At 34.1% G+C, this 15,690-nt stretch overlaps 1 protein-coding gene across 13 annotated transcripts in view; it reads right to left on the reverse strand.

The window, feature by feature from the left end:
• Window positions 1-5,929: 5,929 nt before the first annotated feature.
• The window catches only part of LOC126864581 (guanine nucleotide-releasing factor 2), a 61,710-nt gene continuing 51,949 nt past the window's right edge, over window positions 5,930-15,690 (reverse strand). For 12 of the 13 annotated variants that reach the window (XM_050616060.1, XM_050616064.1, XM_050616059.1 and 9 more), the window contains 9 exons: window positions 15,223-15,430; window positions 14,930-14,953; window positions 13,547-13,742; window positions 13,208-13,460; window positions 12,878-13,118; window positions 12,398-12,572; window positions 11,654-12,298; window positions 11,414-11,545; window positions 5,930-11,322 (listed from right to left, as the gene is read on the reverse strand). In XM_050616060.1, coding sequence (XP_050472017.1) covers window positions 11,184-11,322; window positions 11,414-11,545; window positions 11,654-12,298; window positions 12,398-12,572; window positions 12,878-13,118; window positions 13,208-13,460; window positions 13,547-13,742; window positions 14,930-14,953; window positions 15,223-15,430 — 2,013 coding nt within the window. In that variant the 3' untranslated portion in view covers window positions 5,930-11,183. The remainder of the gene's footprint in view (window positions 11,323-11,413; window positions 11,546-11,653; window positions 12,299-12,397; window positions 12,573-12,877; window positions 13,119-13,207; window positions 13,461-13,546; window positions 13,743-14,929; window positions 14,954-15,222; window positions 15,431-15,690) is intronic. The other variant, XM_050616062.1, reaches the window with a different exon arrangement.

Below are 15,690 nucleotides of genomic sequence, written 5' to 3' on the forward strand. Positions count from 1 at the left end.
AAATATGTTAAGCTATTGAATAATCAGACAAATAAAATTCATATTAAGCGTTATATTATATTATCGATATTCGTTCATTTACGCGTGCTAATTAAAAAATAAAATGTTCTTTTTTCTTGAGTAACACCTACATCTCTGTTTGAAATATTTAAAATTCTTACTGGATGCTTACTTAAAAGTCAGGTTCTTTATTAATTCCTTTCAAGTTGAACGAGTAAATTTACTCGTTATAGTTACAACATAAAATGGCTTTTTTCTTCAATACCGCCTGCATCGCTGTACGTGATACAGTTATTAATTATGTAGCGAATAATATGAACTAATTGGCTGTAATCGCGGTTAGGTACTTCTTCGTTAGATCTATCAAAGGATCTATGAAACTATTTGCGAGAGACTTATTGATTCCTCGAAGAAATATCAAATTCTATGAAAATTTTTATTATTATATTGGTATTTTCGACCAGTCGCGGGGAGACGCGTTCGCGTGATATCACGTCAACGGGAGTCGTAAATTCCCGCTACTATTATAATAATCGACACCACGAGTTGATCGATCCTCTGATTTCCGTTAAGATGATAGGGGTGATTATTTTGATACAACACCGTGTTAACAGAATGTAAAATATATGTATTTCCAACAACTTTATATACAATGTGGATAAGACGTTATATAAGACACAGAGGGATTGACGTATGCGAACCAAGGAAGAGAATTTGGCTGTTCTAGAGCTTGAGAACGAGAGCTTCGTTTTCGTGTGATTCCGGAGGAAAGCTCGGTGTGGGGGTATCCCTTTGAGTTACGAACGCGGAGTCGTTGTTCACATTTTTCGTTAGGAAAGTGAGGGTAACGATCCGCGACGCCCATTGGTTATAGCTCACGTTAATGAATGAAAATAGGAGAAGGAAGTCTCCTACACACGTGGCTCGTGGGTGACATTGTTCGCGGGAAAAACCCAACTTTCCCGTTAGGTAAATACCTGCTTTCTCCGTAATTTGCACGAACGCGTAATAAACCTAAGGACCTAACGACTTTTTCCGTCAAAAAAGATTACTTTAGAAAGTATGTCTTAAAACACTTAAGTTAGAAGTTTCGGCTTGGAATGGGTTTCTAGGTTTATTGAGGATCGGAATGACGGTGCGTGTGTGACATCAATCTTATCTCAACCATGAGATAGCGATCCCGAGCTTTGGACTCCTTTGGACACATCACCACCTTATCATCATAGCCTACACAGAAGCTATGACACACCTTAGTCCACATCATAGATAAAGGGTTCGACCCCTGATCCCCGACGCATCATCGGCTACACAGAAGCCATGACACACCTTAGTCCACATCAGAGATAGGATATGGATCCCTCACCTTCGGACACTTTTCCACATCATAACCTACACCTAGCCCCTCAACATCCTAAAACCAAAACGTATATAAACCGAGACTTCACCCAGCTCGAGCAGTTCTTGTTCCTCTTCTAGTTGCTGTACTCATACAACCCCTGTTCTCCGGTTCGGTGTTACTTTGTAAGTGTTAACATTTATAATAAAGCTTTATAAGGGAAAATAAGTAGTTGGGTTACGACTCAGCCTTCTTACTATCACCCAAGTACCAACTTTACGTGACACGTGGGCCATAGAAGGCCCGACAGCGAGGGATGGCGTGTGTATTGTCCCATGCGGCGTAACACTGTTCCTGGATCACACAATACAGCTGCAAGAACTGTACAAATGTGATCGTTCATCAGCAACCTCTTAAATGGTTGCAGTTCGATCTCTCGCTATTAGTGTTGCGTATTGCTTAAATATGAGTGCGTAGATTTATATTAATTAGCGTTGCGCATCAAATTTCGGGAATAATAATAATAATAGTAATAAAGGAATAATCGTGAAATTTGTGGGTGAAGTACGTCCGTCTTTTTAGCACAATATAGTTCTCCTTGTCTGTGATGTCACATATGCCCGTCCTTGTCGCACAATATATCTTTCCTTGTCTAACAGGAGTTGAGATACCTCCACGTACATTCTATACTCTTGTTATCTTGCCGCAGTTCCAGTCGGTTCCGATAGATGGCGACGAGTCCGACACCTTACCGCGGAGCTGACCTAGCTCTTTACGTGTCGCTTACTTGATTAAATCTACATTTATTTTATATAGAATTTCATGCAATTCTTATCTGAGACATATATATGTATGTACATATTAGCAAAAGACTGTCGGTACTACTGCAGCAGTGTATTCTGCTTATAGTTGTGCGTCTGGGACAGCATATACCATACGTCGGCATTGGTTACCGGCCGCCGCTACGTTCCAACACTAAGTCCGAAACTAAACCACCATTGGAATTATAATGTTTGCTTTTCAATCAGGTTTCAGGGTTTGAAGTTAGATACACATTTACTTATTTTTGCTTATCTTTATTGCACAGCCCATGTTCTCACTTATACTTTTACACGTTTAAACACGTCTCTTAACACGTTTTAAACAAAGTAAGCGTACGTGCGAGTGTTAGATTTTCAATCAAGATATAGAATTGTGTGCACGCTGCTTTCAGACGTTACCGATTCCATAAAATTACCGAATCCGTTAAAATTCGTATCGTCTGAACACGCTGTTTTACTAGTTACAGCTACATACATATTTTTCTATAAATCCATTTTTTAACACTTCTTTTACATCGTCCTTCTTCGTACAATTTCTCAAAATTAATTTCGCAATAGCAATGCTCGTTTCAAATTCAAGGAAAGGAATTTATATTGCATTATAATAATTATATAGTATTTATATTATATCGTACTATGTATGTCACACCTATATTTATAATATTTATTTCTATTATATAATTATCTTTTTTATTAGGATACCCTTTCTTAAGATGATATTATTATTAAGAAATATTTAGAATTTATATATATTATCTTTTATTTTAAAAATTAGAATATACACACACACACACACACACAAAATACGTTTAAATTTTAAAATAATTCTTTTAATTGAAATAACGTTTTACCAATGCCAAGGCGTACATTCGATGCGATATTGTAATATATATTTAAAGAAGAAAGGTTACATAATGCGAATTATTTGCGATTCGTGCTCAGGTTGGTTAGATATATGATGGAACGGTAATAAGCAATAGATGAGTTATTGAACTAAAGTGATTTAAAGGTGATAGCTCTATTATGCTATTTGTGTGTGATTATATATGTCGTTAGGATATATTTAGTTCTAACATTTTTATTTCACTTTTTCGCACAGCTATTACAAAAAAGCTATAACATTCGATCCAAAATTTCGTACACATATCACGATGTTCGACATAATATTAGTGACAAGAAGAGGAAATCCTCTTGGAAACCTATCGGTTATGATCGTAGGTATTAATCGTACGTCGATCGCGCTCTTACATAAACACGTAGCTTTGAAACAGCGAGTGTTATACACACGTTAAGAAAAATATACATAGCAAAATGTGACCAGTCACATAATAAATCAAAATACATGAACACAATGTTACGTTCGCTTCTTCTGAAATACAGTTGTCTGAATTCTGTTCACGTAGCGAAAGAGGATATTGAAAAGAGACCTAGAAATATTACGATTGTAGTAATCGCTCGCTTACGAATGATACGCTCAGTGAATCGTATTCGTTCACGCAATCGATAGATACGAATCGCGAATTACGTGTACGCTTATTTTCGTTTCATGATATTGCCATTCTATACGCATGTACAGAGTTCTATATAGATAAGACACGTATAGAATATAAATGCCATTCGATATTTCTTTCCTCCATACGTATTAGTTCTGCGTCGCTACCGGATATAATAAATTGTGATTTGTAGCTTTTGATGTTTGTAACTTTTGGAATATGAACTGGAAATGGATTGATCCCTTAAATGACTTGTAATAACGTTTGCCGTACGCCTACTCTTTGGCTACTTCCGTTCACGAATAGTTTACACGGTTTCGTGGCAGTTCTATGCTAACTGTTGTATTTTCTAATAATAACAGCGTACCTAGGTCAAAAAAGGGGCAATGAATTGTAATTTCAGGAAGAAACGAAAAGTATTTAGAAATATTTGTCTATAAATATCTGATCTTGATTATAATTAATAACAAATTTTATAAAAGCAATGGCAATTGTCCAAAATCGATCATCCGCTTCACCGATTTCAATAATTTTTAAATATGTTGTCGAGGGCATGATTCTGAACAACTCTTTCCTATACATATATGATATGTATTTCGTTCTTATCTTCTGTTTGTAGTTTATACAGGTTTACATAGGCTTTCTATTTTATCCGGCCGCTACATCGCATCATAAGACGCGGCTTGCAACCAGTACTAACGTATGCGTGCGGTCACGTACGCGCTACACATAGACAGAATTCACTGCAGTGTGGTACTGACGGTTTTTCTATTCTTTTTTCTTTTTCTCCTTCATCTTCTTCTTCTTTCGAATATCTCGTAAACTGTAGTCTAGCGGCAGTTACATGTATAGAGAAAAGTTATTCGAAATGTTGATTTCTACAACACCAATCAGAAATCATCGAAATCGTCAAGGTGAATTGATAATTACATGAAAACCTTTCTATGGAATTATCGTTGTAATTGTTTCTTAAATTGTTTTGATCGAAAATCTTATTTAAGGGACGAATCCAATACGATCAACGGTGCCTTCGATGGTACTTTGTGACTACTAAATTATTTATAAAAACGAAGAGCAACGATTCATTTCCATATACGAATAGTATTTAGAACCACTCGACTTATGAATAATACGTAGGCTGTCTAAGAGTTGCGATAATTTTTGTGATTAACGAGTCGTTGCTTTCACAAGAATTATACATTTTGACGTTCAACTTTCGCCCAAGATTTTCAAATAAAAAATTTACTTTATTTATTTACGCAACTTATTATGCTTGTGTGAAGCCGCAATAAAATATAAAATTTGTCGATTACGATAAATATAATCTAATATTTATATTAAAAGTATGATCTGAAATTGATTCTTCTATATTAAAGTTCATTAATTTCTCATTAAGAGGAATAATTTTGTTTGATTGTTCATCATTTTCATCGAAAGATGAATTATTATTTAAAAGCAATCGAATCGAAGCCGAGAATGATATCTAACCAGTTTGCCGCTTTTTCGATAGACGTAATAAAATATTAGGATTACTGCCATCTCTAAATAGCAGCATATACAAACATGTATGTATCTTGTGGTGATATGTCCTTTTTCGTGTTATATAGCGATAGTTGGCACTTTGGCGAACGTACGTTTCTCGGAACGTTATTTGGGTTAACCAAAGCATCGTCGATAATCACGGTAAACTATCTGCACTTTCTTACACGTATCTATTTAGATGTTCAATTATACATACTATAATCTTTTGTTGTTTATCGATAAGAGATTAGTAACGTATTAATAGTAATTACTACTTATTTGATGCTTAGGGATATTCGCTAGGGATGATATTACTTGTTGTTACTCATTAGAATAACACACTCGAAACATAGGTAATTGAAATTCGGCGAGAGTTATTTCACGCGATTGATTCTGCATCGTCGATTTCAAACGTGCAGATAAATTCTATTCTTTTACATACATAATATATAATATACGTATGCGTTTTATGTCGCAAGGAGAACTACTACTTCTCGTTCCTGTCCTCTGAAACTGATTTTTTCTTTGTGAAAATATATAGTAAAAGATCGATGTCAATCGTTCGATCGTCAAATTTCTTGCGTAGTACCTACATATGTATGTACAAGGTGTCGTGTTGAAACCGTAAATATCCCTCGCCACAGAAATACCATCGGTACAAGGTATATACGGTAATTAAAAAGCGTTGCGATCGTTTCGCGACGCAAGAGTAAATTCAACAGCGATTGCTTTTAGAGTCCATTTCCATTTATAGACTGTTTTTTCTTTTTCTTTTCTTTTATTTCTTTTCCATTCTTTTTTCTTTCTTCTCTTTTCTTTTCTTCTTTTGTTTTCTTTTTTTGCAAGATAATGGCAAAAGATAGTTTAGCGAAAGATGGAAAAGCACGGTTCTACGTTTCTGCCTATGCTAGTCCATAGTCAAAGTCGAAAGAATACGGCCGTAAACATTAATCTATTAGTTCTACGTATAACTAATATTATTGATAATAAGATAGATTTGGCGTGATAACAATCATTGAAGCACTAATCGCATACATAAATTCTCGTGTCTTCGTATATATCGGCAATTAAATTTTTCATTTGCTTGTTTATTGCGTAATCATCGAGTAGTTTATATAATCATACCATTATAGGATTTCATGTAGTACAAGATTAGGACCATAGAATGAAAATATGTAAAAGGAATTCAATAATTCTAAATAAATTAGAGATCTGAAGTAACATAACACTTTAGCTTCCCTTTAGTTATTGGGTCAATGAATAGAAGCTTGTGCTTGAAGGATTACAACGGTGATAGTTCGAGTTGCTAAAAAAACCGCAGCAGCTTTCGAGATACGTATTAACGAATATGTATATTAATGTTAAAATAGTAGTACACAACGTAGTCGACGCGATAACTGCTTCGCTCGACGCTCGGCGATCGACTTGTGTCTACGTAACTGGCCGCCTCACGGTCACGGTGGCCCCAAGGAATAACCCATACCTAATGCAATATTCTCGAAAACACTCTTGAAAATCTTGGAAACTACGAGTTTCCGACAATCTGGACCACCACCATCGTAATCCTTGAAGCATAAACTTCGGATTAAAGTGTCACACGATTAAAGTGTCCTACTCGTTGTCCTGCCCATACTTTTAATTCTAAAGTTATACGACAGTTTATAAGTAAAGTGAGTGTAAATCTAAGCAGTTAAAGGAAGGATAAATAATAAAAATTAATTTTCAATATTCCTATATTTTTGTTTGCCATTTAATTCATAGTAATCCATTTTAATAATATATGTATACTTAATAGAATTATTATATGAATTTTTTGGCGAATAAAATATAGATTCAATATGTTCTCACAAAGCAAATATTTATGTACTTTAATGATTGTTATAGAATTTCCGAGCACAAAAAATGGACCACGATATTAGAATTTGTCCAACTATAGATATATACGGATATTCATTCTTTTAACTAGTAATTAATATTGTTGTACTATAAAGTATAAAATAAATGAACTTCAAAAATATCTTATTATCAATCTATTTTTATCAAATTAATTAATTTTTCTCGCAGTTTGTCCACCTACTATGAATTAGTCTAGTTCCTTTATCTAATTAACCGATCGAGTCTAAGTTTTTCGTTGCATATTCACTGTTTTTATCTCACTCATGATTTTGTAGCGTTTATCCTTAAATTGTATGTACATATGCATATGTATATGTACGCCTACGCGAAACTTGCATGAGAATTTCGCTAGCAGTAAATCGAAGAAACGTATAATAGAAAATAGAGACAAAGGCGATCGATATAGTCACATTATACATTTATAAATACACTTCCGCATGAAATGTTTCGGTAAAACAACTGTTAACGAAATCTCAGAGAGTATAGAAGCGATTCGAAATATATGTACAAATATGTAATAGCAGCAGACATCGAGGAGATGTAGATGTGATGCATAAAGGAAATAATGTAATGAATTTGACGGGGGGGGGGGGGGGGAGAATGGCAATGATTCTACGTATAAAAGAAAACTACAAAGAAAATCAATGTTGAACATGACACCAGACACCTTAAAATTATGCAATGTAAAATTATGCAGCATACACAAATTCCTCGTTACATCAAAAAAATTATAGTTTATTTTATAATATAAATAAAAATCGATAAATTTGGCTTTGTTATTAAAGATATATGTACGTGTATTTATATACATTTACTTTCACTTTTTATGGCATGTAAATGGATAAGTATCACAAGTCGATCTCTAATATTTTGTCTTAGTGTTCTGCGAATAAAATTTTAAGTTACAAATACAGTGGATTTCGGTTATTCAGGACACATCGGTACTAGCGTTAGCCCGGTTAAACGGATGTCTCAATTATGCCAAGTATCACATAGGTCAATACAGAATTACGTAGATAGTTATGATAACAAAAAATGATGAGAATATTTTCAGAAGACAAAGTTACAGCGAGCGGAAACGAAAGAGAAATGCGATACATAAGTAAAGCGTGTGTAAAAAGATAATAAGGCAAAGGAATGCGGATCTAATTGGTTACATCTAATACACCGAATGCAATCATACAGATAAGCAATCGTTCTGATCGAAAATATTACGTTACAAATAAGATATAGCCACGCGACGATGAGGAAAAGAAAGGAAATGGTAGTCTTATTTGCCCCTATGTCGCGCCGTCCCGCTTGCTATCTTCTCTTTCTCATAGACTACTGCAGTCATCTGTCCCAAAAAAAACCAAACACGCTGCTGCTTCAATTAATGAAATTATGCGAAGAAAATTAGGACTATCTACAAATGGTTTTTATTTATTCGGTCAGGTTCTATACTTTCAGCTTCGTTTCAAATAAACGGCTACCTTAGTTAACCGGTGGCTCAAATAAGCGGAATCCACTGTAGTAACTTTTTTTAATTTATTTCTTCTGTTATGAAGAATTTATGTATATCTGTTCGTTGCGTGGCTTAAACTAACTGAAATGAAAAAAATATACAGATAATGTGCCCGCTATTATGTATGTGAGAATGTAAAATGGCATCACAATGACTTCGATCATAATTTAAAAAGTATATAAGATTAATTACATCGTGCGTAAAGATAATATAAAGATAATATGCTGAGCGCGCGCGCATTTGTATGAGTTATAAATGGGCACTCGCATACATACAAGAAATTATGAATACAATCACAAACTATTTACATACAATGTTAATAACATTTTCTTAGCTTTACATTAGACGAACCATTTTTATACGTACCAACTTATTAAATAAAAGTGGTTGTCTTCAAACACACTTGCATACTCAATCACGTATGATTATCGTTATTTGTGAACTATTGGCTTATAGGGGGATATATGCTTGTCTAAAAGTTCATAACCAGTACTAACCTTTGTCCTTGTTTGCGTCTTTCAAAATGTTTACAGCTGCGATAAACGGGATGCATCTATTTTTATGGAAACAGAGTCTTTTACGTCTATTATTCTTCCTTTACAGTTCAATTGAAAACTATATTACGTGTGTACGACGTATGTATGTATGTATATAATTTGTGTGTGTGTGTGTGCGCGCGTGTGTGTAAGCGCGCGCGCGCGCGCGCGTGCGTGTGTTTGATGCACGTGTTAGAAATTGACAACCGTTTATCAAATTTATATAAGTATGTATACAATAGTTAACCTCTAACTAGACCTTGAGACTAAATTATGGCTTGTTTACCTTTTACTTCCTCGGTGTTCTATATCGGTAAATTTTAATTAACGGCATGTGTGTGTTTATAAACCGATGCTACTCATCAATTGCTTAGGCCCTCTTTTTAACGTGGATAAAAGTGTACGATCTGTACCATTGTACGTATATCGCGTTAACGTACTGGTGACATCTCTCCTCTTTCTTTCCTTTTTTTCTTTTTCAGATCTCTCAAGCCCGATTATTCTGGTTTTGTTCATGAATTATGCATACAAGATATTTATATTATTAAACGTGAGACCGGAGAAACGTTAATAGACGTAATTCATTCATTCTATAATATGAGGCACGCAGACAGCCATAAATCATTACAGTGGTATCATTTATCTTAAGAAATCAAATAAACTCGATGCACGTATTAAAATTCGACGCGTTTAACAAAGAATAAGAAAATTGTAGGACCCAGTAGTATGTTTCTTCTATCTTGATAAAATTGATCGAATAATTTTCTTTTACTCCATCGGAATGTATCCTGAGGGAAACTCTCATTAGCAATGCTGAAAAATATAAACGCAGAGAAACTAGTAATGGAATCTGATAATAAAAGATATCAAAGGTATTTAGAATTATCGGCGAAAGTACAAGGGCAATGTGAATGATATCTCAATCCAATTCGTCTAATCGTGGGCTTTTTTTTACACTTAATTTATCTACGCACTTTTAGATAACCATTTGTCTTAAAGCTGAAATCTTGGATATCTATTAACGAGTTTCCAACAAAAAATGTTTCCTAGAATCATATACAATAGTATATGTAACAGTTACGCTCAGTCGTGCCACGTGTTCGGAAAAGCGCATCATTTCTGCACTGATCTGAGACTATAATTGTTTTACATTAATCAACGTAATTGGTGTTTTTTCCTTGCGAAGTCAACAAATGTATCTCTGTCGACGCTTGATAAGTTTGCCTATCTATAACAGATCTATATGATGGACGTTTACATATATATCTAAATAAATTTAAAAAGAAATGTATGACATTTACTACTTTTTACATATCGCTATTCGCCGATATAAAGCAAATAAATAAATAGCTTATATATATATATATATATATATATATATATATATATATATATATATTTCTATAGAAGAGCTAGTGCATGCGTGTGTGTGGGAGAGTGGAAAGGGGAGAAGGAGGGAGAGAGAGGAAGGGAGAGATAGATAGAGGAGATTGCTCTTTCCATCATGCCATGTTAAGCATCATTACAGCTGTCTATCGTTTAAGTATACATTGCATAGATCCATAGTAAACATGATTTTCTCCCTTACTAACCTTATAGCAAAAAGGAAAAAATTGCAAAAATACATTGAGACATGATTGATCTAGCCAATTCATTAAAGTCTCTCTATACGTATTTCGATTCAATCGATATCCGTGCACGCAATTCATATTTTTAAACAAAACAAGAACAAACAAACAAACAAACAAACAAACAAACACACACACACACACATACACATACACGCACGCACGCATCAAATCTCAATTTGATCTAAATGACTGACTATACGCATTCTTTTTTCTGTTTTACTTTTCAATAGAGACTGAATATTCCATAAAATGAGTTACAACCTCACAGAGGTTGTTGAAGCGGAACAGACATAGCTAACCCTTTCACCGTCCTTAAAGCGTTGCATCATTTTTATTCGGCTCGTAATTAGGTAAATTTACCTAAACATCACAATTACAGACATTCTAATTTACTGATTCAGCCTTTCGATTTTGAGACGCAGGCGGTGAAAGGGTTTGATATATTCTAGTTCTGTGACTGTGTTTTTTTTCCACCGCGCGGCTTGATACTCTCGGAAATTTGCCACATTGCTTCCTCACAGAGGAAATCGCTAAAATTATTGAAGAACGTTATTATACGTTCGTGTTTCTTGAACGAATATGTTCTGCAATAAATAAATAAACAATTCAATTTAGAAATAACATTGAAATATATATTCGTTATTTTAAAAAAAATTATTAAACGAGCGAGCTTACCCTTTTTTGAACCTTTTCATGTTTTCAACGATATTAAACTGTTGCCATCTTTTCGAAAAATTTATCGTACCATCCGGTAATAAATCATTGTTTCCAATATGCACGAATGTAAGATCTTGTAACACAAGTCCGCTGTAAGTGAAAAATGTGCTTCGAATATTTGTTAGCTCTTCGATGAACTTTGCTTCGACGAAAACTTTGCCTTTCAATTATTGAAATAAAAAGATTAAAGGTACTTACATGTACGGAATGCATGGCGGTTGTGTTTCTGCCAGAGCTTGCCTGTAAGCTCTGAAACTACTGGAACTATCAATAAGAGCGCAATATTCTTTTAAACCTTCTGTAATATGTTTCTGCCATTCGAGCCTTCTAATTGGAGCGCTATCCAACGCAGAAAGCAAGGCTAAGTAGCTATTAAAATTGTTTATTTTTCTAAGGTGCTTCATTATCTTGATAAATTTAACAACGTATTTCTCTCTATCTTTCGCTTCATTCTCTAATCTATGTTCCAGTATTCTCGATCTAGCCCAGTACGACATTTTGTTAAAGTGTTCTGTGAATCTAGTTAGATTCGGACTTCGTTCTTCATTCTGTTCTTGAGCCCAAATTAGTACTTCCGGAATTTCAATCTTCATGAATAAATCAGCATCTAACAATGTCATTTGTTCTGCAATTTGTTCACTCTTGAAATCGAGAAGGGAAGCTTGCTTTGTTGTCACGCTCAACGAAGATAGAATCGGTTGTGTAGATTGCAACTGCTTCGCCGCGTGTTTTTCCAAAATTTTAACACGCAAAGCTTTTGCCATAGTAAGATCACCGCTACATACCAATTGCTGTACAAATTCCATTAGAGTTTGCAAGAGGGTATCATCGAGATCCGACATGCTAGAAGAAATTAATAACCTCTTTATAGTTACATTGAATTATTTGCGATATATTTAGAAAAAATTTTTTAATTTCTAGTTAATTTTCTAGTAAACTTACGTTAAATCGCTGACAACTCTGACCAACAAGGAAAATGCTTCACGAGCTGCTCTTTGTTTAATAACGTCAGCAGAACAAGAGAATCGCTGATGACGTTTGTGTAATTTTTGAATTAACTCCAATGGTTGCATGAATGTTCTATATGTTGTTAGAAACGCCTCTTGATACAAAAAGTCTGTAAATAAAATAAGCACGCGGTAATTAATTGGTATGGTAAATGTTTATTTTAATTGCGTTTCGCAGAAATTTTCCTATGCATAATAAAAGTATTTATTTTTTGGGAGAGGAAAAGCAATTTTATATGTTGAAATTTTAAGTTACAGCAAAATTGAAAGTAAATCCAACAAATTATTACACTGACCTGATTCTTTCTCGTCTATGAAGCATGAAAGAATACGAAATGCATTATATCCTTCAACGACTAGTCATTTGTCAATACGTATTACGATACGTATTATAACGCTTGAATAGAAAACTTACCATGTTTATTAGCTTTGGTTGCATGAATTAACAATGCATCCGGGTGACCACCCCTTATATCTGGCCCTTCTTCGTCTGGTTTCTTGAAGACTAAATACTTGCTGATATCGAGTTCATCCAAAATAGTATCGTCCTGATCGACGTCTCTCAAGTCCAAGTTATTATCATCGACGGAAATCGACGATAAGGCATTACTCGCAGGTCTTGAGGACGGTAATATAGTGTCCAAGGCAACGTTATTCTAGAAATGAACGGGTAGCGTGTATTAGTAATGATGTGTCTAGGTAATACAAATCTACGTTAATCTACGTTACTTTATGAAATATTTACCAACTTCGCTGGAGACAAAGGTGATAACTCCTTTTTATCATGAATACAACCAGATTCCTCTACTTTCATTGGTGTTGACGTAACGATTGGTTCGATTGTATGTATACTTTGCATACTAATGGTGGGTTTTGGCGAAATTGGCGGTGGCGTTGCATTTGATTTAATGGAACGGGATCTCTTTGGTGGTAATGCTGGTGGGAGACTAGAATTATTCGTTACTTCCGCTACTGATGGTGCCATAGTTATGGAGGTACTGAAAAAGATATAACACGCTTTCTTGTATTTTTTATATTAAACACGGGAAGATATGTATAAATTTTTATATCTAGAAACGCATACTTTGAGTTGTCATGTAATGTAGTTATAGTATGCGCCATGAAAGAGCACGATTGTGTCGTAGTAAGAGCCATTTCGTGTTGTTGCCATTCCGCTTGCATCGAATTATAAGCTGCCACTGAATGACGGGTCCCAAGACCAGAGATGAAATCGTTGTTGCTGTGAGAACAATTCCCAAACATCTCCATGTATGCCATGACTGGAATAGATACGATTAAATTGATACGATTCTAATCTACCAGACAATATGATATACTTAAGAAAAATAAATAAAAAAAAAAATACGATTCCATATATATATTTATATATATACATACATATGTATATACATGTATGTATATTGTTTCTATTTTTATCACACATGTGTATATATATGGTACATACAAGCGTGATTCATGTTACAATAAAATATCAAAGCACAAGTGTATAAAATACAGAAAAACACTGATGCACAAGCATGTATCTCGATAGATAATGACATATATGTAATGTAGCGAATACCAGATTATTATAAACTCACTGGAATAAGAGTGAAATCCGTTAAACGACATTCTTACCGCGATTAAAACTACATTCTTCGCGATTAAACGGTTACTTAAAATTGGGATAAATATCATCACGATGATGCAAGCATGAACAAATATCGTGTAGATCGAGGAAATTTCGGATCGTTGGAGATATATCCTCTAGTCGATTGTGGAAACGAAAACTAAAGTCGGCTGTCTTAATTCTAGAGTTAAAGAAGCGTAAGTGTTAACTGACTATTAGCAAGAAAAGGTCAATTTAATTAATGAAACAATGACGACGCCCACATAGGTGGTTGAAGATTAGTTTCTACGGTTAATGAAATTTAGAGCTATTATACAGAAACGTCAATGGAAATAATATATTTATAAAGTACGATGTGTAACAAATTCAAATTAAATAAATATATAGAGTTTGATTTGACAAAATAATTTAAGTAATGAAAGGAAAAGATGAGTGTGGATAGAATGTAATGAAATCTAAAAGTTTAATAATTTGTATGTAAGAAGAAGAAAAAAAATATATATATATATATATATTTATATATAAAAAAATATATATATATATACACACACATTACTCTATGTGTTTTTAGTATTATTTCATTATTTCAATTATATATATTAAGATATAAGCCATGAAAAAGCCCAAAAATATGAGTGACATATCCAAGCTTAGTCAAATGAAATCGCGTTGATGATTTCGACAAAATGAAATGAAAAATAACGACGAAAACATGCCGCAAAAAGCTAAGATATTAAAAGTCGTGTATAATTAATGCGTGAAACGACGGGTTTCAACTTAGCGTGAACGTGTGTTTGCTGAGGGATAGCTGATTTGCGTGGGCAGGATCCCACTTACCAGAATATGCCACTGATTGGAACACTGGGGGATACAAAATATTGTATCAGTTTTAACCTACTACGTGGAAAAGATTCTGAACGACTACTCTAATATAATCTAGATAATCTCTAACATAATTTTGTTTAATAATTATTCTCTTCAAATTCAGGCAACTTCATTTTTAATACATATCCATTATCATTGATACTTTATTTGAATTTTTTCAACAGCAATAAAGCAATCGTAGTATGGTGTTAAATATTATCTGCTGTATTACTGTTGTTTTTTTGTAAACAATATATTCGACTTACTATGCCTTTTCTTAAGCGGCAGTGGAGGGGGTTTACTGGTATCTGTATTATCGCCGTTATTAGTATGTAAACTACAGGTTGATAAATGCTCATTTTCAGGTACATTGTCGTACTGTGACGGTTGACGTTCTTTCCTCCGTTTCGATCGTTTTTCCGGCAACGCTGGCGGCACACCGTTAGCGTCCGATGCAGAAATCGACTCCATTTCCTACGAAACGCGGAAACTCACGTTTAATAAGAACATACATGTTGATGTTTGCAAATTTTTAATCTACGATGCATCGACGATCGAAATTATTGCATGGTCATGATAGAATTACAAGTACATATAGAATTTCTGCAAATAGTCAGCGAAAAAACAGCTTGATTTCTATGTTATATTTCGATTTGAAAATTGTTTAAACTGTTTTTTAGTAATTATAAGTAAGAGATTTATAAGTAAGAAGAAATAAAATCACGACACACAAC

Source organism: Bombus huntii, chromosome 4 (assembly GCF_024542735.1).
Source record: "Bombus huntii isolate Logan2020A chromosome 4, iyBomHunt1.1, whole genome shotgun sequence".
Lineage (NCBI taxonomy): Eukaryota > Metazoa > Arthropoda > Insecta > Hymenoptera > Apidae > Bombus > Bombus huntii.